At 40.6% G+C, this 22,394-nt stretch overlaps 1 protein-coding gene across 2 annotated transcripts; it reads left to right on the forward strand.

Annotated features, from left to right (window-relative positions):
• Positions 1-18: 18 nt before the first annotated feature.
• Positions 19-22,309, forward strand: PDSS1 (decaprenyl diphosphate synthase subunit 1). 2 transcript variants are annotated; one of them, XM_021533107.2, is made up of 11 exons: positions 19-123; positions 1,834-1,898; positions 2,743-2,866; positions 3,230-3,360; positions 10,030-10,171; positions 11,261-11,372; positions 11,461-11,570; positions 17,514-17,594; positions 17,793-17,906; positions 21,028-21,108; positions 21,847-22,309. In XM_021533107.2, exons 1-11 carry the CDS (start codon positions 19-21, stop codon positions 21,985-21,987), a joined length of 1,206 nt encoding a protein of 401 aa, XP_021388782.1. In that variant the 3' UTR covers positions 21,988-22,309. The 2 variants fall into 2 exon arrangements, with proteins under 2 accessions (XP_021388782.1, XP_021388783.1); XM_021533108.2 differs by lacking the exons at positions 19-123; positions 1,834-1,898; positions 2,743-2,866; positions 3,230-3,360 and adding an exon at positions 7,697-8,524.
• Positions 22,310-22,394: the final 85 nt, after the last annotated feature.

Raw genomic sequence — 22,394 nt, forward strand, 5'->3', positions numbered from 1 at the left:
GCGGGGCTGGGGGACACCATGGCCTTGCGGTGGTGGTGGCGGAGCGGCGCCTGGTGCCGCCGGGCGCCGCCGCTGGGCTCCGTGCCGAGCCCCGGCCCCCGCGCCCCGCCGGCCCCCAGCGCGGTGAGTGCGGCGGCGCGGGCGGGCGTGCAATGAATGGGGCGGCGGCGCCGGGCCGGGCGGGCACCGCGGCCGCCGAGCCCCGGCGGTCCGAGCCCCGGCGTGCCGAGCCCCCGGCGTGCCGAGCCCCGGCGGTCCGAGCCCCCGGCGGTCCGAGCCCCGGCGGTCCGAGCCCCCGGCGGTCCGAGCCCCGGCGGTCCGAGCCCCCGGCGGTCCGAGCCCCCGGCGGTCCGAGCCCCCGGCGGTCCGAGCCCCGGCGGTCCGAGCCCCCGCCGGGAGTAGCTCCGTGCCGGGGGGTCCTGCTGCGGGCAGGAGCGCGCTCGGTGCGAGGTTAAATTCCGGATTAGGGGTTTTCAGCGCTGTCAGTGTGTGAGGCTCTCGGAGCCGGCCCTAGGTGGGAGCAGGGGAAGTGGTTCTCGGTGTGAGATTTTGAAGGCGTTTGTGTGATAGCGCTGTGAGTGGTAATGGGGGCAGTTTGGAGCTTCTTCACAAGGCCGGGCTGCGGCTGTGAGCCTGGCTGAGGTGCTCTGGCTGTCCTGGCCCGGGACAGGGAAGGTGCTCTGGCGAACGCGTCCAGCATCCCGCAGCAGCCGCTGTTCGAGGCTCAGGCTGCATGTGAAGGAGGGAGTCCGTGCGTGCCCGCTCTGTTGGAAGAGCAGGGAGACATCAGCTATTTTTAGCAACAGAACGCGGTGAGAGGTCCGAGAGAGCGACTTGGGAATGTCTCAGCCATAGGGCTGGACACTGAAGTCAGACAGCAATGGATTGTAGATCTGTGATAAGTTTGGGCGCCTCACCTTCCTTTGTATCCTTGCATGGCCCTGTGTAGGCAGGGAGGATGGAAGAGTGCCCTTGAGCCATTACAGTGCTTTTGTTTGTCTCCCACTGTCCAAGGAGAGAGAGACTTTACTTTAATCCGCGGATGAGGAGACGCGGAGGCACGAGCAGCAGGTCTCCTTGAACGTTTCAGTGAGTTTTTCCAGAGGCAGTTCGGCGAACACGTGGATTGCAGTGATTTTGGGTTGGCTCAGCCCAGCATTGGGCAGGGCTCGGTACTTCCTGGCAGCACTCCCAGGAGCAGCGTAAAAGCTGTGCTTCCTTCCTCAGCCTGTGTCTGCTGGAATCATGGACCTGGGACTGCGCCTTCCTTCCCCCAAGCTCCTGGGCTCTGTCTGCAGGGAGGGATCATTGGAGAGATTGCTAGATTTGGAAGTTAAATTCTGGACATCTAGCAGGGAAGATGGGCAGGTGTAAATTATTAACAGCAGGCTGAATTGAAATTGCTTCAGGGGAAAACAAGGATATGATTTTCTATTAGTTTACTGAAGCAGGTCGTCTTTTTCTCTGTGCCTTGACTGGTGCAGTCCAGATTTATCTGCCAGGCAGGAAATATTTGAAAATTGTACCTTGCTCAAGTGCAAAAGCAAGGTTTTATTGGAGCAGCTTTGTTAATTTAATTGATAAGCCTCCTGGGCTGGGCCTGCAAGGGGAGAAAGTCCAATGCTCCAGAGTAGAAGAGTCAGTTCAGTGCATCTAATGAAGTGTGCACTCATGTCTCTCGTGGTGTGGAAGTGGTTATGAGACTCCCTTTGCTGCTGGGTTGTTAAAATGGAGAAATAGACCAATGGTGATGGATACATTTTTTTTTTGTACTCAAATGTTTTCTGTCAGTTTAAAGTTCTAATAAACTTTCCCTGGTTTTATTTTGTGCAGATATGTCACATTACCCAAAGAAGTTCAACTTTCTCGTTTCCAAAAATATGTAGTATATTTTGGCGGTAAGTTGGAGATTCACATTGTTGTGTTGTGGTAAGGACATAGTTATTGGGTGAACTGGGTAGTTACACTTCTGAGCTGTAAACTTTGAAAATAAGGTCATTTACTCCAGTGTAAGCTGCTGTAGTGCTCAGTCGGAATCTCAGTCGTCTATCCTGGAGAGTAATGGGCAAAGCAAGAATGTTGCAAGAAAATACATACTGTTCATTTTGGTAAAGGAAACATTAGAAGAAAAAGAAACTTGGAATCCAGGAAACAAACAAACAAATCTTCTAAACTAGATGCATCTTACTGCATCCAGGTGGAGCTTTTACCCTTTCCTGATGAACTTTCCTAGTATCATCACCCTACCTGGAAGTATTGATTTAATTTATTATGTAGCTGGGTATGCAAAGGAAAAATACCAAATCTAAATCAGGAAGATTTTTTTCAGGAGTTTACATGAGAGGGAAGAAACAGAATAGTTGGGTTGCCAGACCTGTAGGCATTATCTCCAAATGTAGGCTACAGTATCCATAGTGTATTCAAAAGGAATAGATCAAGAGCAAGGTAGTGTTCTGTGTCTCAGGTCTGGGATCTGTTAAGGGCAGCGTGTGTGTGTGTTTGCCAAATGCACTTTGCCAGGTTCCAAAGGTTTATTATCATCAATACACAGCTTTTCTGTCCTTGCACCTTACTGTCTGTCTGAAAAAGAGTGGTTTGGTGTCTTAATATATTTTAGCCGTTTGGTTAAATGTGGTGTGAGGGGAGAGGAAGAGAAAGAAATCCTTTCAGATGTTTCTGTATGGGGAATCAGGGGAACTTGACCTCTAACAAGACTACTCTCTTGAAAAACACTGTCACCAGGTTTCAGCATACAAGTATATCCCACTGGTGCAGCTGCAGTAAGACAATTAGTGATGAAAAATACCAAGACCCTTTTCAACTTGGTAGGAAAGACTTGAAGAATCTCTATGAAGATATTAAAAAGGTAAGGGATTTTGGTGGCTATGCTGGAATGTCATGATGATTGTTTTTAATAGCAGCCATCAGTTTGGAGAATATTTATTTAAATGATGTTATGTATGTTTATGAACAGCTGAAAATTAAACTGAAGGTAAATGGAACATTTCTCATACTTTATAGAACCAGAATGCAATTTTTTCTCCTGATTTGCAGTGCTGGAATGCATAATTTACACTTCATTTTACTCATAGTAATTTTAAAAACAACTTGAGCTTACACTGGGTGGAATGAATGCAAACAATAAAGTTATACATGCATACTGTTTTACCTACACCAAATGGGCTGACTTTGTGACTTCTATGCTAAAATGCTCTTGTCCTTTTTATAGGAATTGCTGGTCTCTGCAGCAGAACTTAAGGAAATGTGTGATTATTACTTTGATGGGAAGGGAAAGGCCTTTCGACCAATGATTGTGGTGCTAATGGCTCGGGCTTGCAACATTCACCATAATAATTCCAAGTGAGTTGGTCACTTTCAGATGCACACATCATGCTCGAAAGTTATCATTCTTGTGTTTCTGAAAAATACTTTATGAAAATAAAATGCTCCTCAGTAAAACCTGAATGTAAGTTCCATCTTGAAGCTGTATTTTTGTCATTGTCAGTACAAAAGGAACTTCTGGGTTTATTACCTATTTCCATGTGTTAAATCATGGACTATACTGTGCGTGTAATCAGGGTGGATAAATAATGTTGCTGAATTATGATATTTGTAAGGCTTTTAGTCAATTCTACCTTCTTGCATAAATGCTTTATTTGAACCTTTAATACTCTTTGAAACTATATAAATATCATTAAGTAATTTTCATTTGTAACCACTGCTGTTCCTATTAAATTCTAGGTAAGAAGTTTGCTGTGAGAAGAGGCCTTCATACATTTTTTTTTTTTTTTAGTAATTATGCAGAAAAGCTATTAAAGAAGTGGTATGATTATATTCAAAGCTGTGAGATTTTGAAAACAAAGAGTTTTTTTCCCCACCCTCTAGTGGCAAGTTTCTACACTTTATGTAAGGTTCTAAGCTAGTTAGTCTGGTGTAATCCTTATGATCTCCAAGTCACTTGAAAGCAGTTTTAACTGAGAGAAGATCATGCTTGGCCTGTATTCTGTATCACTCCTGAGTCTGGCTCGTTGCAAATGCTTCACTCCACACGTTCCTGTCAACTGCTGTGTTTGCATTTCGAGGAAAGATGTTGGCTGGAATGTTCTCTGCCTTCCAGCTATGCTTCCAGTCTTGCCTTGTATGGAATTTCAAGGAGATAATCTTTGGTCTCTTTCCAGAAGTGTTTCTAGACTAATTTGTCGGTCTTAAAAGATTTCTCTGAGCTCTTGCACTGTTTTCTCTCTGTAGGATTAGTTTAATTCCTTGCTGGACTTGATTACTCCCTCAGAGCATGGCATGTATTTTGTTGCGTGGATAGCACCCTCCACCCTGTACCCCCTGCTATGTGAATACAATTTTGCAGGAAAAATACTGAGCTGGCACCATCCTTTCCTGTGTATGCCAGTTTCCCTTGTTTTAGGAAAAACCATCCAGGATTACTGACCTTTGCTTCAGCCAGATTCTGTTGTCAGTTCAGGACTGCTTCTTGTCATTGACTCTGAGATAGCAAAAGGAACAATATTGATTGTGAAAATCCTCGGGGATGCCTTTTGCCACTGACTGGCTTAATATTTTCATGAATGATCTTGACATGAAAAACAGGAGCGTGAGGATGGCACTTTTTCATGGCAGAATCCTTCTTGATGATCATCCATCTATGGTGAAATGTAAGGAAGCACAGTAAACCAAAACTTTCTGCTTGAGCTTGTAGGGTCTTAGGTGTCCCATTAGGGCATAACCCCAGTGTGGTTTGCAACCATTTTTGTTATGAAAAACCTCAAAGATATCCTAGCTTGCATCAGCCATCCAGTTCAGCTATGGGAGTGTATATCACACTTCCTGAAATCATCAGCTTGTCTGATCCTTGTGCTCGGAATAAGTTAAGTCCAGCTGGCTTCAGGGATGGATTGCAAAGATAATAATGAAGATTGAAGACTTGTGGTCTACAAATTTATCAGGAACAGGGTGAAAGAGATGCTTAAGATAAAGCATTATGTTTCTAAGAGAATGGAGATTTAGGAGGAGATGTTTAACAGGGACAGTGAGTTTTTGGAGAATCTTTGGAATCAAAATGATGGTAAAAATAGTTTTATCTCATTCTAGTGTGTAGCATGACAGCTTATGAACAAAATCATGTGTGCAGTACTGAGAAGGCTGGAACTGATGTCAGACAGTGTGGGAGTTGAGCAGTGAATCAAAGAGAGGTAGCAGTAGAAATACTGAATTTGCCTGTATGCTCAAAGCATATTTGCTTTGTTTTGGCATATGTATATGCTCGTGGACATATTCTTGTCCACATGTTTTGCTGTCTCAAAACTGTCACAACCAGTTTTGATACCTGCCCTGTGCCAGTAAGAAAGTGCCACATATGCCTGGGGCAAATGTTTGCTTTGCAGTAGCCAGCCCTCAGCATAAGTACTCTGATTTCTAGATGCCTGTGTCATTTGGCAGTGTTTGTACATCTGTTGTGGTTCTAATCAGCACCTCCAAAATATGTTCAGTGTTTAAAAAGCCTCCTCAATAGTCTGAATGTTCTAGTACAATCCAGGCTGAGTCACCATCTTTGTCATGGTGCTTTTGGAATGAAATTCTGAGTGGCAAGAACAGGAGTGTTTCAGCAAAGGAATGGAATGAAATCTCAGGGTATTTACCTTCCTGTTACGTGCTCTGTGCCAATTTTTCCAAGCCTGTGATTGTAATGAAATATCCCGTATGTTGATACAAGTCTTCATTGTGCTGCTTGTTGGTTTGTGCATGGTGACCAATGCTTTTGAGGGTTGGCATGGCCATGCAAAAGGAATTTACATTTGTACTCTGGCTACCCAGTTCCTGTGAGTTGATAAAGTTTTATGGGCATTTTCTTCTTTTGCCTTTAAGCTGCTTGAAGCAGACTGTCTTCCTTGCTCTGGGTATACATATACTTTAGTTCACATTGATACTGTGATGGATTCATTATTGTTCTTTCTTAAAGAAACATTGTCTCCAGGTGGCAAATTGTTCTTCCAACTCCAATTTCTTTATGTTTGTGAAGAAAATTGTGTATGTAGAGAAGTAAGACTGCATATTTTTAACTCTGCTGCTCTTCTACAAACCTGAGGGGAAAAATACTTACCTTACCTTCTGCTTCTCCCAGTTTTTTTAAAACGTTTTTCCACTTTCAATTTGTCATTTCCCTTGAAGCATTTTATCATTCTTTTCCTCAGTTAATACTGATTCTTATCTCAGGCTTGTTTTCCTTTGTTGAGGCTTTGGTTCCCACATGCGTAATTGAAGAAACTGACCTCAGTATCTGTAGGTTTGTAGGGTGAGCCAGTATCCTGTACTGTTCATCCCTAGCATTTTTATTTACTTTTCCCTCTGGGGTTTGTATTGCTGATGTTCAGTTTCTGCACCATCTTGCTGCTATTCTCAACTGTAATATAACTTGCTGGACCCAGCATGATTTTGCTTGTTTTTTCATTTTCTTTTCTTCTTATGTGCAATTTTTGTATAAAAGGTAGTACTTTTCCTTATTTGGTTGTTAAAATAGCAGTTTAGGAAGGCTACAGGTCCTGATCTTACAAGGCAGTCCCAAGAGAGCTCCTTCTCTTTACAGAATCCCTCCAGAATAGCTGAGATTTCTCAGGAGAATGGAATGGCCAGGTGGCTCTGCCTGCAGGTTAGGTGACATTGATCATTTATGTTTAGATTTGAATTAGGTGAGGTATTTACTATACCCTCAGGAGGTTAACTGTTTTTCTAGAGTGAGGTCACTTTATTGTGGTCATAATAAAGAAAATGACAGTTGTAAAAAAAAATTATCTGAATTGCTACCTAAAAGATAAGTGATTGAAGTGTGTTGTTTCTTTTCTGTTGAAGTTCCAAGTGTCCTGAGTCCTACCCTCTGAGTCTTTAAGACCCTTGTGCAGTGGCTTTTTGCTTATTGATAGCAACTTTGCTTTGTGTGAGAGTAAGAATTGTAAATATGTTAACCCGGGGTCATGCAAACCCTCAATTTCACACATCCACTGCTACTTCTTCACATACCTGTGTGAAGAACTTCACAGAATTAGCACTTAGCCTGACAGGAGCTACTGTTCCTGTATTCTCCAAAGGTGTTTGCAAATGAGAGATTTTATTTCTTTTTCTACAACTAAAAACAGAGAGGCAAATAAGAGAGGGCCAAAGAAGTACAAAAATAATAGGTAAATCAGTGAGCACAAAAGTTTGGGGTGGGAGGTGAGGGAAGGGAAATATATTTATCAGGGTGAGAAACAAATAAAATGGCATGGCTAAACTCGATGGACTATTTTCTAAAGATAGAACCTGCCAACAACCTTAGTTCCCTTTTGTTTCGCTCCTCCAAACTGTCCTTCTCAAAAGCCCGGGGTGTCAGCTGCTCTGCAGTTTTCTCTGGTGTTAGCACATACTTTCTCTGTGCTTTCCCTAGTTTGCAGTGCCCTTCTGTGTCATAGACTGTTTCTGAGATGATTGCTTCTTTCAGTGACAGGGCTTTAGCAGGAGAAAGATGCTTGAAGAACTTTGGCCATAGCACAAAAATTTTGCAAGTTCTTATGCTCATTTTCTCTCCTTAAACTGGCAATATTTACTTACTGGCAAACACGTTGCCTCCAAGCTTTTTGTTGGAGAGTGTAAATACTGGTTTGTGTGGTTTTGAGTTCTCCCCTCACTGCTGTTGGGTGGTTTTGGTTGTTTGTTTTTTGTTTGTTTTGGTTTTGGACAGGGATATTTGGAGGGAGGTATTTGGGGTTTCTTAACCTGTATGGTCTGCCTTGGCTTGTTCAGTGTTCATTAAACAAGTTCTGTAATGGAAAACATCTATAAAACCTTATCACTGAATCAAGCAGGGGGTCCTACTGAAAAACAGAGCATGATTAGTTGTATAAAGTATCTGTAAATATACATAATCTCAGGGCATCTTTACTTTGGGAATGACCTAAAAATGGCATCTTTCCACTCACTGGATTTGCAGGGATCTGTTATCTATTGAGTTACTGCCACTTTTTACTTTTGTTTTGCAGGAGAAGCTGAATGAAAAATTGCAGGGGATGAGAAGGATCCTGGGCTTTTTGTCTTTTCCCCTAAAAGTAGGCATGCTCTGATCTAGAATTAGTCTCACAAGATGCATGTATGAAACTACTGCAGAACTTTTTTTTGCCAGCAGTGGGAGGAACCTTGCTTGAGACTTTGTGGAAATAATAGTTTAAAAACTCCTTCAGATTAAATTGTCACATTTGATACAACAGTCTGGAAAGCATGAACCATGAACATTCCTATGCCATTTTTAGTCATTGTCAGAGATAAGATAGAGTATAATGCAGAACTCTTATGAACCAGCTTTTGAAGTAACTGGTTTTATTCTGTCTTCATACTACTGAAATATTTCAGTGTGTTAGTGAGTGTTGACATTTACTGCTGCTTCTGAGCAGGAAGTCCAGTCTGCTGACATAATTAATGAAAAAGGGAATCCCCAAAAGGAGAACAGTGCATGAAAGAGGCTGGAGATCTTTACAGTTTTTTGAAGGTAAGTTTTCTCCTACTTAGTAAGAGTAGTTTGTTGTGGAAAACTATTTACACTGAACTAGCATTTGATTAAATCACTAGTCCACATTAAGACTTGCCTCCAAACAACCATGAAGGTTTCCAGCTCTTATTTTCTGTTGTGTAAAAGCCATATTTTCACAGCCTATGTGCTACCCATTCATCCTGCTATTGTTCAGGATGTAGAACTCCCACTGACAGCAGTGCAGAATTCTGTATTGAGGTAGGTGTCAGAATGCAGTGTTATGTCAGCAGACTGCAATATGTTCTTTCATTTTATGATTAGTCACTACATTTTAAAGGACATAGGCAGTGCAGGAAAGTTTTAAATTCCCTTAGCTGAGCTGAAATTATCTTCTGTTTCTTTTTCTATATTTCTGTAAAATAGTATGATTTTCTCTGTTGTCTGTATACCAGAAGTACAGTATTTATATATCAGAAGTAGTTTCTTTTTTGTGTTGTGGGTTTTGGGTTTTTTGTGTTACTGTTTTGTGTGTGGGGTATTTTAAATGTTCATGTAGACTTGTTACACCTATGAGGCAAGGCTGACTGGGATAGCCATTTCTGGGATCCTGCATGTAACCCATGATGAAAACAGAAAAATACCAGGAGATGACAGTGGAAGCTGGATACTTAAGGGTCCTTTGTGTGAGCTAGGTTGGCTCTTTTATGTGTTTTTTGACAGTTTTTTTCTCTAGATAATTGCTTCTGTGTTCTTACTTTACTTTCTTTTCACCTAGTTTTTTTAAAAAAATGTAGTGTGACCTACTGAGAGTTGAATCATCAGTGTTAGATCTTCCCAAAGGCTGAGTTCCAATAAATGTTAGATAGTTGGTGTTTACAGTCCTAAAGCAGTTGCAGTAGAATTCTAGTTAATTCCTCATGTTTCTGAAGAACCTCTGGGGTTTTAAGGTAATCAGGTAAGATAAAGATAAGATCTATGAATTATGTCTTTCAAATGTAGAATGCAGGTTTATGTTTCTTCTGATCTCTCCAGCTCACTGGAGTAGAGTCATCCAGCTGTAGAGAGTTTTCGATGCCACAAACAAGTTTATTATAGGTAGAGCAACAGAGATAAGGAAAACTTAAAACTCAACTACAAAGCTACCTGGCATTCTTTTCTCTGCTGTTTTCCAGACTTCAGTCTTGGAGCCAAGCATCCTTGGTGCTGTTGCTATTTATTGCAGCCTGGATTTAGAGGGAGTAAAGTCAATAATACAGGAGTTTTGCAGTACTGCTTATCCAGCAATGTAGAAATAGGCCTAATGAGAACAGACTCATCCCTTTGCACTTACTGTACTAATATGATCTTACTTCATCTTGTCTTCCTAATTCCAGGTTTGAAAGAAGGGGTCAGACCAGGAAAAAGCTGTGACAGCTGTTTTTAGAGGATCATTTTTTATTTGTTTTTTGATAGAGATTTTGTAGTGTATTGCAGGATATGTAATTGATTTAATTATTTGACAGTTCTTGTTTTTTTCATTTTAGGGAGGTGCAGGCAAGCCAGCGCTCTGTGGCCATAATTGCTGAGATGATCCATACAGCCAGTCTAGTTCATGATGATGTTATTGATGATGCAAATTCTCGCAGAGGAAAAAGGACACTTAATCAAATCTGGGGAGAGAGGAAAGTGAGTTTGCTAATACGTGCAAGACTTGCCTTTGAATTTCAGTAGAGCACAAATACTTAGAGGTTTGTAACGTTATTATAGCTAGGTTTTGGAATATGTCAGAAAACATATGAAGAGGTGTGCTCACTTTGTGGGTGAGACAAATGTGTTTTCCTTTACTGAAGTGTTGGAAGCATTAGATAATGAATGGTTGAAGTGTGTTAGTGTTGGGCCTGTTCAGCCTCCAGAAGAGACAACTGAGAGGGGCCTTCATCATAAGTGTCTGAAAGCAGTGTCAGGAAGATGGATCCAGGCTCTTCTCAAGTAATAGGACACGAGGCAGAGGACAAAAACTGATGCACAGAAGTTTCATCTGAATGTGAACAGATTGCCCAGAGAAGCTTTGGTGTCTCCCTCACTGGAGAGATTCAAGAATCATATTTATACAATCCTGTGCCATGTGCTCTGGGATGGCCCTGCTTGAGCAGGGAGGTGGGACCAGATGACTGTGGCCCCTTCCAACCTGGCCCATTCTGTGATTATTACTGATTTTGCATTCCCTGTGCTATTCTCTGCACAACAGCAGAGAACTCTTGCAGTGCTGTTGAAGTACTTTAAACCTGTGCCTGAATGCTGATTCAGTGGTGAACACAAAAATGTTTTCAGTCTGTGGGAAATTTTTTTTAATTGGTGTTTTCTTCACAGAACATTACAAGAAAGGTCTTCACCAGAAAATGCAAGGAAGGAACTTGGAGCAATTCAGAGTTCACATTGTGTAACAGTCACAAGAGAGAGAACTAATAGAGAACTAATGTTCAAATAGAAAACTAATGTTCAAAAAAACTTCATGAACAAACACATATTGCATACAGGGGAGACAGTGCTTATACAGAAAAATATAACCAGTACTATATGATAGGGATTCAAAAATTACTCAGATTTCAATATTTGGTTATGTGTTGTTTTTGTTCTTAAAATGAGATATTTGTGCTTTATGTAGGAAAGTTATGTAATATGTGTAGATCTGACAAATAAAGGGAATTGTATAGTCTGTAGTAACACAGGAAAAGACTTTGGGGATCACCTTTTTGTTGTTGTTGTTGTTGTTAGGCTGTTCTAGCTGGCGACTTCATCCTCTCAGCTGCTTCTGTAGCTTTAGCACGAATTGGAAATACCACTATCGTCTCTGTTCTAACTCAGGTGATTGAAGATCTGGTGCGTGGTAAGGTTTTTTCCTATTTTTATCTTCCCATTTGCTTGCCTAAGCTGTAAACACACAAATAAAACCTCCCATCTGTGCAACTTTTTAGGTGAATTCCTCCAGCTGGGTTCCAAGGAAAACGAGAATGAGAGATTTGCTCACTACCTCGAGAAGACTTTTAAGAAGACAGCGAGTCTGATAGCAAACAGTTGTAAAGCAGTATGTACGTCTGTCTCTTCTGAAGTTAACATACCATACTGTAAGCTTCACAGCTCAACTAGTGTTGCTGTATGCTCTGGAGACCCTCCAAAGCAAAACCTTGAAATGGTATTCTGCCAGAATGAGAATGGGTTTAAGTCTGTGAATTTTATCACAGTTCAGCTGTGTAGCCTCCAATATTGGTTTTCACTTTTTCTTTCAGTTTTTTATTTATACACAGATTTATTGTTATTCTCAATAGAATCAAAATAAGGTTCAAACAACAATAACAGTGGCAATCATCAATTGATGAAATTCTGGAACTTTGAGACAGTGGTTTTAAACTTGGTTGATCACTTTGAGCCTATAATTTGATTTTAAATCTTCTTTGACGTGTGGCCCTACTCTTGGTGCTGAGTGAGACCTTAAGTAGTAACAGTGGGAGGAAACAAGTGTTAGTGCTAGTGTTAATCATCTTCCTTTGTTTTCAGGGAACTGGTGCATTCGTGCAACAGACAGCAGTTGAAAATTGCTTTTATCAAAATGATTACATAGAATGAGACACATGGATTTCAGGGGAAGGAAAATACCTTTTATTCTAGTTGGAGGAAAAAAATTAAGTCTGCTGCATTATCACTCATATTAATGGCAGTATGACCCTGACAATTTTCTTTTGCAAATCTTGTTTTATATCAGTAGGCATCTGGACTAGTAAAGAGCATCACATTATTCTGCTACCTCAGAAAAAACATACCCAAGTTTTAATATTCATTTTGACAGTCTGCCTAGAGGAATCTTTGCAGAAGGAAGAACTCACATTCGCACTGGGTAGATTCTCCCTGCAAATGTGCTAATTTAAGCTTTTTCCTTTTCATGACTTGCAAGAATTAAGGATTTAAGCACTTCCCTCAAGACTGAGGCTATGATCCTGGTCAAGGGGGCGTTTGGCTGCTTTTCTTCTAGTGGCTGGTCTGAGTTGTTCCATTGCTGAATTGCTGGAATTTTATATGCTGTAAAATTTGTGTTAGAAAGGAAAATCAAGAGAGAAGATCTCTCTTCATGGCAAATCCTTATTGCTGCACATAGTACCAGTGAGTTGAATATGTATATTTCGTTCAGTTTCTTTCTGCATGGATTAGGAGAGCTCTATTGATAGCAGTTAAAGGGGATTTTTTTTCTTTTTTTTTTTGGGGGGGGGGGATTTGGAGGGTATTTTTGGTTGCATGTGGGTGTTGAGATATTTTCATTTTGATTGCTTTGGCTACTAAGAAATGAAATCAGAAGGGAGTTCTGTTTTCTGTAGCAAAAATGGTAAGCAGGATCATCAGTTCTGTCTTGAAAGGAAATTCAGTTAGGGAATCAAGAATATTCATATTTAGTTTTCAGGGACAAAACTAAGAGGAGAGACTCTGGGTTTTAGAAGCAGTTCTGTTCCTGTTAATGATAGGAAAACCTGATTTGTTGCTGTGGTTGAATAAAATACAAGTATTAACTGGAAAGAAGATAGTAGACAAGTTGAGGTGGCACCTTATTTCACAGTGCCATGCTTTAGACATGGAAGAGTATTCTTGCAAAAAGGAATACAATACTCCTCTAAACAAGACATACACTGTAATCGATATATTCTGTAGCACCAAAGCATTACTGCATTTAAATCAAAATTCTTTAAGTTAGGACTTAGGGAGAGAACAGTCTCTTCGAGATGTTAAGAGCCATCCAAGTCTCCAGTTTTTCTACAATAGTTCTGCATGGGGGAATGTTACCAAAGTTTTAATCAAAGTGTATTTAAAAGGAAGCAGTGGCAGATGGCCCAGAGTCATTGAAGCCTTAGTTACTGCAAGGCATTTTTCAGAGAAACATGAGGTGACTTCAGTTCAAGAATTCAGAAACAATAAAGCTCAAGTGGAATTTCTGTTTAGTCATCAGCTGGAGGCCAGCTGGAGATAGCAAAATAACCTGAGCAGGTTTTCTCTCTTTTTTAAACCCTGCTGTAATGTGAATTCCTGAGCCTCATAAAGCTGTTTATATTTTGCATAGTATACTTTCAGATGAGGGATTAAACTGTGCTTGCTTTGAGTGTAAGGGTGCACTAGAGGTTCTTGATTTCCATATTGAGAGGAAGCTTGTGCCTCCTTGTGTAAGGCAGGGCTGTGGAAGGGACTGAAGAAGCCAGTAGTCTGAAGAGCTTCCTGTGAGCTCCTGCTCTAGCCAGTTCCTAGTTTGGTGTGTGCACAGGGCTCCATCAGAAAACCCTACCAGCATGTGGAACTGGTGCCTGGGAGAGTAAGACCTCTGACCCCCACCAGCAGAACTGAATCCCCCTAAACCAACTAGACCTGCAGGCTGCAGTAATGTCCAATGGCAGATGTAGGGCAATAGCACAGCACTATCAGATATTATGGTCAGCTACTAAATCTCCTTACTTACTATTTAAAATACAGTAAATCCTTTGGGGGTATTTCTTGTGCTGTGAAAAAGATTTATCACGTATATTCAGGGAGATAATCTTTGCTACTGAAAAGTACAAGTCTACATATATAAGTACTTGATTAACCTGTTAAAATATTAATCACATGAGAAAGGTCAAATGCATGAAAATGTAGACTCAGGACAAGATAGTTGTCTGCCTTGTCTTGAGTCAAGACATCTCCCTCCATCACCCCTTCCTCAAGAGTAGTTCCCAGGAGGGTTTGAGGAGCCTGGAGAAGTCGGTGGCACTCCTGGCAGCAGTGGAGGACAAGCATGGGGAGGGGGCATCACTGCCAGTGCAGCAGCACATCCAGGGCAGTGGCTGTGAGACCACATACAGGACACCCATGGGCACTCTGCAGGCAGTTCAGTGAAGGGCCACCTTGAGGGCAGAGGTTGGAGCAAATGATGTGCCAAGAGCTGGTTTGAGTCTGGAGTAGGGAAGACAAAGGGGGAATCTTCCTGCTGTCTCCACCTTGTAATTGGAGGGCATAGAGAGGATGGAGAAATGTGTAGTGAAAGGACCAGTTGTACTGTGGAAAAGTTCAATTAGGTTTGAGGAAAAATTTCTCTATGAGGTTGGTCAAACATTGCAACAAGTAGCTGAGACAGAGTTTGAGATTTTACATCCTTGGAGATACTCAGAAATCAACTGGATGCAGCTCTGAGAAACCTGATTGAACTGTGAAGTAAGCTCTCCTTTGAGCAGATGACTTTCAGAGTTTCCTTCCAACTTAAACTATTCTATGATTCTCCTGGAAAGAGGAACACTTCTGTCTAGAAAAACAGTGGTGGGTGAGCCAGGAATGAGAAGGCAGTAGCCTTACTTCTGGAGATGGGCGTGGAGGAGAATGGCTGGAAAAGGGGGAGATTTTACAGCCTTTTTCTTTCCATGGAGTCCACAAATCTAGGACTACAAGAACAAACATCTCTTGTAATGTTTATTCAACAATATTCTGGCCCAGCAGTGGGTTTTCCTCTTTGACCTACAGAGCACTGGTAGAGATGTGCAAATGCTTTCAACTCCAGCTGCTATATTGCCACATATTAAATATCAGAGCAGGATCTATCTACCAGAGCTGATAATGTATTTTATGGATGGGAAATCCAGTAAAGAGGCAAAATTGGTTTATAGTCTCTCAGAAACACAACAGAAACAACTTTTTTATTGCAAAAAGTGTGTTTGAAATAACACCAAGGAGATTGTCCTGCTTTGCTGGATTCAAAGAACTTTTGCAAAAGAATTTGTTCCATTTGGTATTAGGAAGGATTTTTCATCTTGATTTAGTGGAGGACAGGCCTGAATTCTTGCAGGATTAAATTTGTCATGAACCAGTCATACCTATTTGGGGAGCTTTAGGCTGTTTTCAGAGGGGGAGTTTTATAATTTAAATACACATCACTGTATTGACTTGGTTATCCTGACTTGTATTTGCAAATGTGGGTATTATCCCAGAACATTATGTCAGCACAGCTCCAGTTAAACTCCATATGGGAGTGACAGGCTGCCTGGCTGCAGCCCGGCCAGCGTCCAGCTGGGGGCAACAATCTACAAGAGCAGTTTGAGAAATTGCATCCTGAAGGAACTCCCTGATAGACACAGCACAATCGCAGGTTTATTATGTGGTCGTGGTCAGAGGGTTGCTCACTTGAGGATGACTGGCAAAACAAATCTCCTGAATTTTTAATTTTGTTTTTGTCTGTGAACAAGAACTGACCTTTCAGGTTAAATGAGGAAGCTCTTTTCTTTATACAGCACTTCCTCCCACCCTCTGCCAGCTACTCCCTTTGCCATTAACCAGGATTTTGCCACTGAATTCTGTGTTTTAATCCTCCACATGGAATAAAATGTGGAGGTAGGTAAGGATTTCATTAGAACAGGGTGGATGCAGTCCCCCTGCCGTGCTGGTGTTATGTGATTTATATTACAGAAGCAACCAAAAGTTTGCATGGTACAGCAATAGATATTAGGTCTTTGGACAAATACTGCTATTTAAGAAACAAACATCAAAAGGAGGATAAAAAGGCAAAATGTTGTACTTTTATAGTCCCTAGCAACATCTATTTAAATATCTCGTATTTGCAGTTCACTCTGTTCAATAGCCTTCAGACTCTGTAGGATTATTGGAGATTATTTTCCTGCTATACTGTCTTCCTCTTTTAAATAAATGTGGAGAATGCATGATGCTGCAAATTTCTCAGTTATCCAGATTCCTGTGGGGTTTAGTTATTATCTACAGATGCAGGTTATGACTGGGAAGTATTCTGATGCTCAGATAGGAAGTGCACTGCTGCATGAAATCATCTCTCATTTTATGCAAGTTTCATCACATTTATTAGGATATAATGTTGTTTCTTATTTCCATCTTCATGTTCACTTTCAAAGCTACTGCTGGACTTGCTTTTAGTTTGGGGTCGGTTTTGGGGTTGGAGGGGTTTTTTTACGATCCTAGCTTACACAATCTTAAAGAGGAATGCATATACATATGTACACAAACAGACACACACACATACTTGTTTTTATATTGTGTTTTCCTAGAATATATTTTTAGTCTTAAATAAAATGTATCTTCACACCTTGCATTGGTCACAACAGATTTGGAATGCCTGCAATAAACCAGGGTGGATTTTTGTCCACTGTTCTAATTGGTTTATTGAAGGTTGAAATAAATTTGAGTATTTAACCAACCTCATTTTGCAAAATGTATAATCAGTACATAAATGCAAAAATGCCCTTACTTTGAGGCAAGATATTAATTTTCAAACCTTAGTGAATATCCTGTATTTTAGTTTTGTGGAGTTTATTCAGCAAAATTTCTGTCTCCCAAGTAGTAAAATGTTTTGTTTATCTCAGTTTAGTGATACTTTTGTGAGCTTGGGTGTGCTTTCTTCATTTGCTGTCTTTTCTTTGCCACTAATTATCCCTCAGTACCTTTGCCTGCAAGCTAATCAAGTCATCTTCCTGAGCAAGTCAGATACAGTTAACATCACCTTAAAAATAATCATCCTTATGTCAACTGCCCCTATGGTTCTACATATCCAGCTTTGTGATCTTTCATGAGACATTTAATGTCAATTTATCTGTTGTCTGACCTCCAATTATCCCCTGGCTGCTTTATGTATGTAATTAGTTTAATTTCCCCATCACTGGACTGCATATGACTACCACCCTGCATGTGAGGTGCATCCACATTTCTTCTCTCTTTATCCTTGCATGGCTATTTCTAAGCCTGATAAATATTTAATGAAGCTAATCTCTTTGCAGATGTGAATGTAGTTTTAATACTGCACTGCTGTTCAGCCTTGTTTTCTAGTAAGGTTGGCTAATTGTGTGTCTCCATGAACTGAGATAAGCCAGAATGTGCCTGAGTCTGCTTTTTTTTTGCCTTTCCCAGATCCCTCCAGCCTGTGCTGGCTCTGTCACACCTATGGTCAGGGACTAAAAGTGGATGCTAACTAAAGCTTTCTATTTACTTGGGGTTTTTATCTTTTCAGGTTTCAATTTTAGGCTGCCCTGATCCAAAAGTTCATGAGATTGCATACCAGTATGGAAAAAACGTTGGCATAGCTTTTCAGGTAGTGTTTTTGTTGAACTAAATGGAATCTAAAATCTAAACTTCTCCAAAGTGCTTTAGAAATCAAAGTGTCTGTCTTAATCCTTCCTAGAAATCTTGTCTTTAACAAGGATTATTCTGTTTTAGCTGATTATTCTGATTTAGCTCTAATACTTAAAAAAGAAATTTTAAATTATCTGTATGTCTACTATTTTATTAGTTGATAGATGATGTGCTGGATTTTACATCGTGTGCTGACCATCTGGGGAAACCAACAGCAGCAGATCTCAAGCTTGGATTAGCCACAGGCCCTGTCCTATTTGCTTGTCGACAGGTAAGCCAGCAGGAAGCTGTTTGCTCAAAATAAAAAGTGTAAGCTACTCCTCACAGCACCAGCTGAAACACATCAAATCTCCAGTGTCAGTGATGAGAGTGGCCTGGGCACATGTGACAAATCAGTGTGTTCAATATCAGATGGATTCTGTGCACACACAAGTTATGAGAAACACCTTCCTGCACAACTCTACTTACTGTTAGGCTCTTGTAGGTATTCAGAGAGCTTTAGCACATTTTGTGTAGGTTATTCCTAAGTAGCTTCTTGCTTGTGTTTTCTCCTGAGACATCTTCTTCCCAGGCTTGACTGTGCATGTAGGCTTTTTTGTCTTGTTTTGGGCTTTCTATCCATCTGGGGCCAAGAATTGAAACCTCTGCCTTGCCTTTAGGTGGGTACCTTTATTTATTAGATTTGATCTTTTCATCTCTTTGTCCTCAAGTCTTATCCATTTACAAACATGAGCAGGTTTCCTGTCTGAAGGTTGGATAAAAGGGAGTGTCATAAATAAAACAAGCTTAAAATTAGTCAAGATTTTCAGTACCTTAAAAATTATTTGGAGGAGCAAAATGAAAACAAAAGTGTGAATAGCATGGAAAAAACATTAAAATTGATGCTAATCCATAAACAGGAAAGAAACTATTTTAATTCCTTGCTCCAGTGTCTTGTTCACCAGAGGCAAGCAGATTTGGGACTTAAAAAGCAGTCCTTCCTACCAGGCTTCACAGTGTGATACAAAAACTGGCACAATTAGTTCCAGCAGAGCTCTCGTCTATGAGCTCTCGATGGAATTGCTTAGAGCTTGACATGGGAAAAGGTTTAAATAATTTTTAAAAAACCCAACCATTTTGACATTTACTTCCCTTTCTAAAAGATCCTGTTGTGGGGGGAGGTGGAGCATACACATCTGTTTGCTTCCTTATCCTTTGGGCATTCACAAGGATCTGTATCTCAGAAAGGACAGGAGCACAGAGTACCAGCCACCTGACAAAGTAGATGAATGCATATTGAGAACAACCTTCTCTGTGTCCTCAGTGTCTCCCCATACTCATCTGGGGGATTCACAAACATGTTCTCGAATCATAATTTCAGAATTGTGTCATCAGCAATTGGAGCTGTCCAAAGAACAGTGAGGCACTCAGGTAGAGATGGAGGATGGAGCTGTAAAACTGTTTTTGTGTGTGATAAAGCCATGTGTAGAAGGAAACAAGGCAGGTTGCAAATACCCAGGTTTTGGCAGAGAATGGGTGACATTGATTGTCTTGTGGGTGTTGAATATTCCAATTTTTAAATTAAAACTATTAATTACTAATTTGTTTGGGTTGTCTCTCTGACTTTGAACTTCATCCATCTTTTAATTAGCTTTACAAGATAAATTAGTTCATAATATAGAAATAAAATATCTGTAAGTCCTATTTTAAAATCTTGTTCTTTGTAGGCCACTTTTAAATGCTTTTCCTCATTTATATCTTTGATAGATGGGAAGTGTACATTTTTGCCTTGAGAGATAATGACCATCTTATAAAGTTTTCTGCATTAACCAGAAGGCTTCTTTGCTGTAAATGTCCTGCTGTTTTCAAGACACTGGAAGAACAGCACTACAGACTTAACTGATACATAAACAAAGCATGAGTGCTAAAAATGTGGAGCTCCTACAGACACTTCTGATGCTAATAAAAGACATTTCATATATTTGTGTCTGAGAAAAAAATGCACGACCCAGGACTTGAAGACAGTCCAAAGTGTAATTATTAATCATAGGCTGTCTTTTCAGATTAGTATTGCTGCTATCCTTTCATGTAGCTGGTACTCCTGGAATTGTCTTCCTGACAAACATTTGTTAAGTTTTTAATGTGCTCTGGATCTTCAGTGACAGATGCCTTTTCTTCTATCCTTTCCCCTCCCTCTGAAATACACCTTTGTGCATTAGAATATTAAGAAGAAAAAAATGTTTACCTTGCTATAGTACCTATTTATTCAGTGTTTAAAGTTAGCTCTCTCAGTAAAAAAAAACAACACCCCATTTATTTTTTAAGGAAATACACTAGTGTATGTTAGTTCTAAAGTGCCTCTTAAACGAGTACAGCTGAAGAATTAAGGTTTATTTTTATTAAAAGCATTCCTATTAAATAGTGATGTGCTGCCCACTAAATATGCAAAATTGCTAATAACAGCTCTGCCTTACAAGATTGGGCATTTTCATGTCCTTTAGTGCTTAAATATAAAAAGTGATCCCATATGCATCCTATATAACTGTAAATATGAATAATGTGAAAACTGATTGTATGAACACTACAATTAAATTGTCATTACCTGGGAAGGAAGCTAGGATCTAGAAAACACCATTACTTTCTTCTTTTAGATAAAGTATGAGTCATCACTGAGCTTCTGAATGCATCTCTTAAGGCCTATGAGTAATAGGACAATACCACAGCACTGATGGGTGCTACATGTTTGTACCTGAACGTGCTTATAAAGCTACAGTTGCAGGAAAGGTGTTCAAGGAAAGCAGAACATTGTTTACAAGTATATGGCAATAAAATCATCTTTGTTTGACTCTAAAACAAAATACTTTATAGTCACCATTCTTCTCTTATTTAAAAAAAAATCTGTGTATATATAAAATACTAGCACAATGGAAAATGCAAGAGAATGCAACAGCCAGTGTTACCACGAGGGGATTTTACAAGTTGAACTGTACCATATCGCAATAACAAACATTCTGAGTTCCTCTGTACGTGTGGGGGCAGAGGTGCTTCATTTAGGAGTGCCAACATTAACCATCATCTGTGCCAGAATATCTGATGCAGGTTATACACCAGGCAGTAGCCACATCAGAAGTTACCACACTGGAACATCTGCTTAACGTGATAAAATGGCAGGTGCTGACTTCTGCTACCAACTGGCTACAGCTAGCAGAGCCAGGTTAAATTTTAAATGCTAGGGCTCTGCTATACTGTAGTCCTGTGCAGACTGCAAGTACAAGCCTAAAGCTATACCTGTAACAACAACAGTGACAGGGGAAGAAGGCTGCACTTTGGTGGTGTTCTGACCTTAGCACAGCAGGCACCTACATGGAAAACAACTCAAAAGCAAGTACAAACCCTTCTCCCTTTGTGCTTAGTTTCCAGAAATGAATGCTATGATAATGAGGAGATTCAGTAAGCCAGGAGATGTTGAACGTGCATGGAAATACGTGTTGCAGGTAAGACTGATACCAAATATTTCTGCTGTCCCTGCTGCTCGGTCTGAAATTCATTGCCTCCCAAGTAAAATAGCAGGGCTGCATTGGTAAATACCTGCTGAGTAGCATGCAACGTACAATGCCAAGTCAGAACTCCTCAGCTCTCCTACTGGCACAGTGTTTTAGCAGAAATGCTAGGTATTGAAGAACTTAATTTTTTTTTTCCCCCTCCAACAGCATAAAATCCACATAATAAGTAAAAAGCTCATGCATGAACTCAGTTCCTCCAGCTGAGATACAGCTGTATTCAGCAGCTGGTATAAGTGGCATGTAATTTCCAGTCAGTCTTGTAACTGCAGTGCACACCCTATACCAGTTTTAAATTACTCTGGTCTAAAAAGACTGAATACTGGTCTGTGCAAAATTATTACCTATTTTTCAGAATAGCATGGGGGTTTTGTACATCTCTATTTAGGGCAGGAGGGGAAGGGATAAACCATTAGTTTCTACTTTGTTATTAATACCAGTGCTGTTTTGTAATGGAGGAGTTGCTGTTTTAGCCTGGATGAGTTTCAGTACTTTGACAGTTTGGGGCAGGTAGGTGGCCTTTCCTGATTACACAATGAATCCTCTTCCTTTCCCTGTTGGACTATAATGTATTAGGGTACTTACTGTCATTAAAACTTCCTCCTGTGACTGGAAGAGGCAGAAGGCAGGAGGAGGCTGATCATTCATTTTCTCTCCGTCTCCTTCCCTCAGAGTGATGGTGTGCAGCAAACGACCTACCTCGCCCAGCGCTACTGCCACGCCGCCACGCGCGAGATCCGCAAGCTGCGGCCGTCCCCCGAGAGAGAGGCCCTGGTGCACCTGACAGAAATGGTTCTCATGCGAGACAAGTGAGAGACCACCTTCCACTCATTCTGGCAGCTACTTTACCAGACTGTGCCTAAATTTATTTCAAAAGTTATTTGCTTCCAACACAAGCTACCAAAAATTATTTTTTTAAAAATAACCTCCTTTTTTTTTTTTTAAGTTGTACTTTTTTTTTTTTAAACAAAAGTTTAAAGTGTTTTACTGCAGGAAGCCATGCAATTCAGAGCAAATCAAACTGTGCTGTACAATTGTTTTAGTGGGGGCTATTGATTGTGAGGGATGGGGAAGATGTTTACATGTTGATGCACAAAGGCCACAATGAGAATAAATGTAAATCAGTGTATGCAAACTGAAGCTGTTCCAAATTTCACTTGTTTACACTAATAAATAGAACATGCATGTACAGGAGCTGGTAAACTCCTCTGAAGAGAGAG

This window comes from Lonchura striata, chromosome 1, assembly GCF_046129695.1.
Source record: "Lonchura striata isolate bLonStr1 chromosome 1, bLonStr1.mat, whole genome shotgun sequence".
Lineage (NCBI taxonomy): Eukaryota > Metazoa > Chordata > Aves > Passeriformes > Estrildidae > Lonchura > Lonchura striata.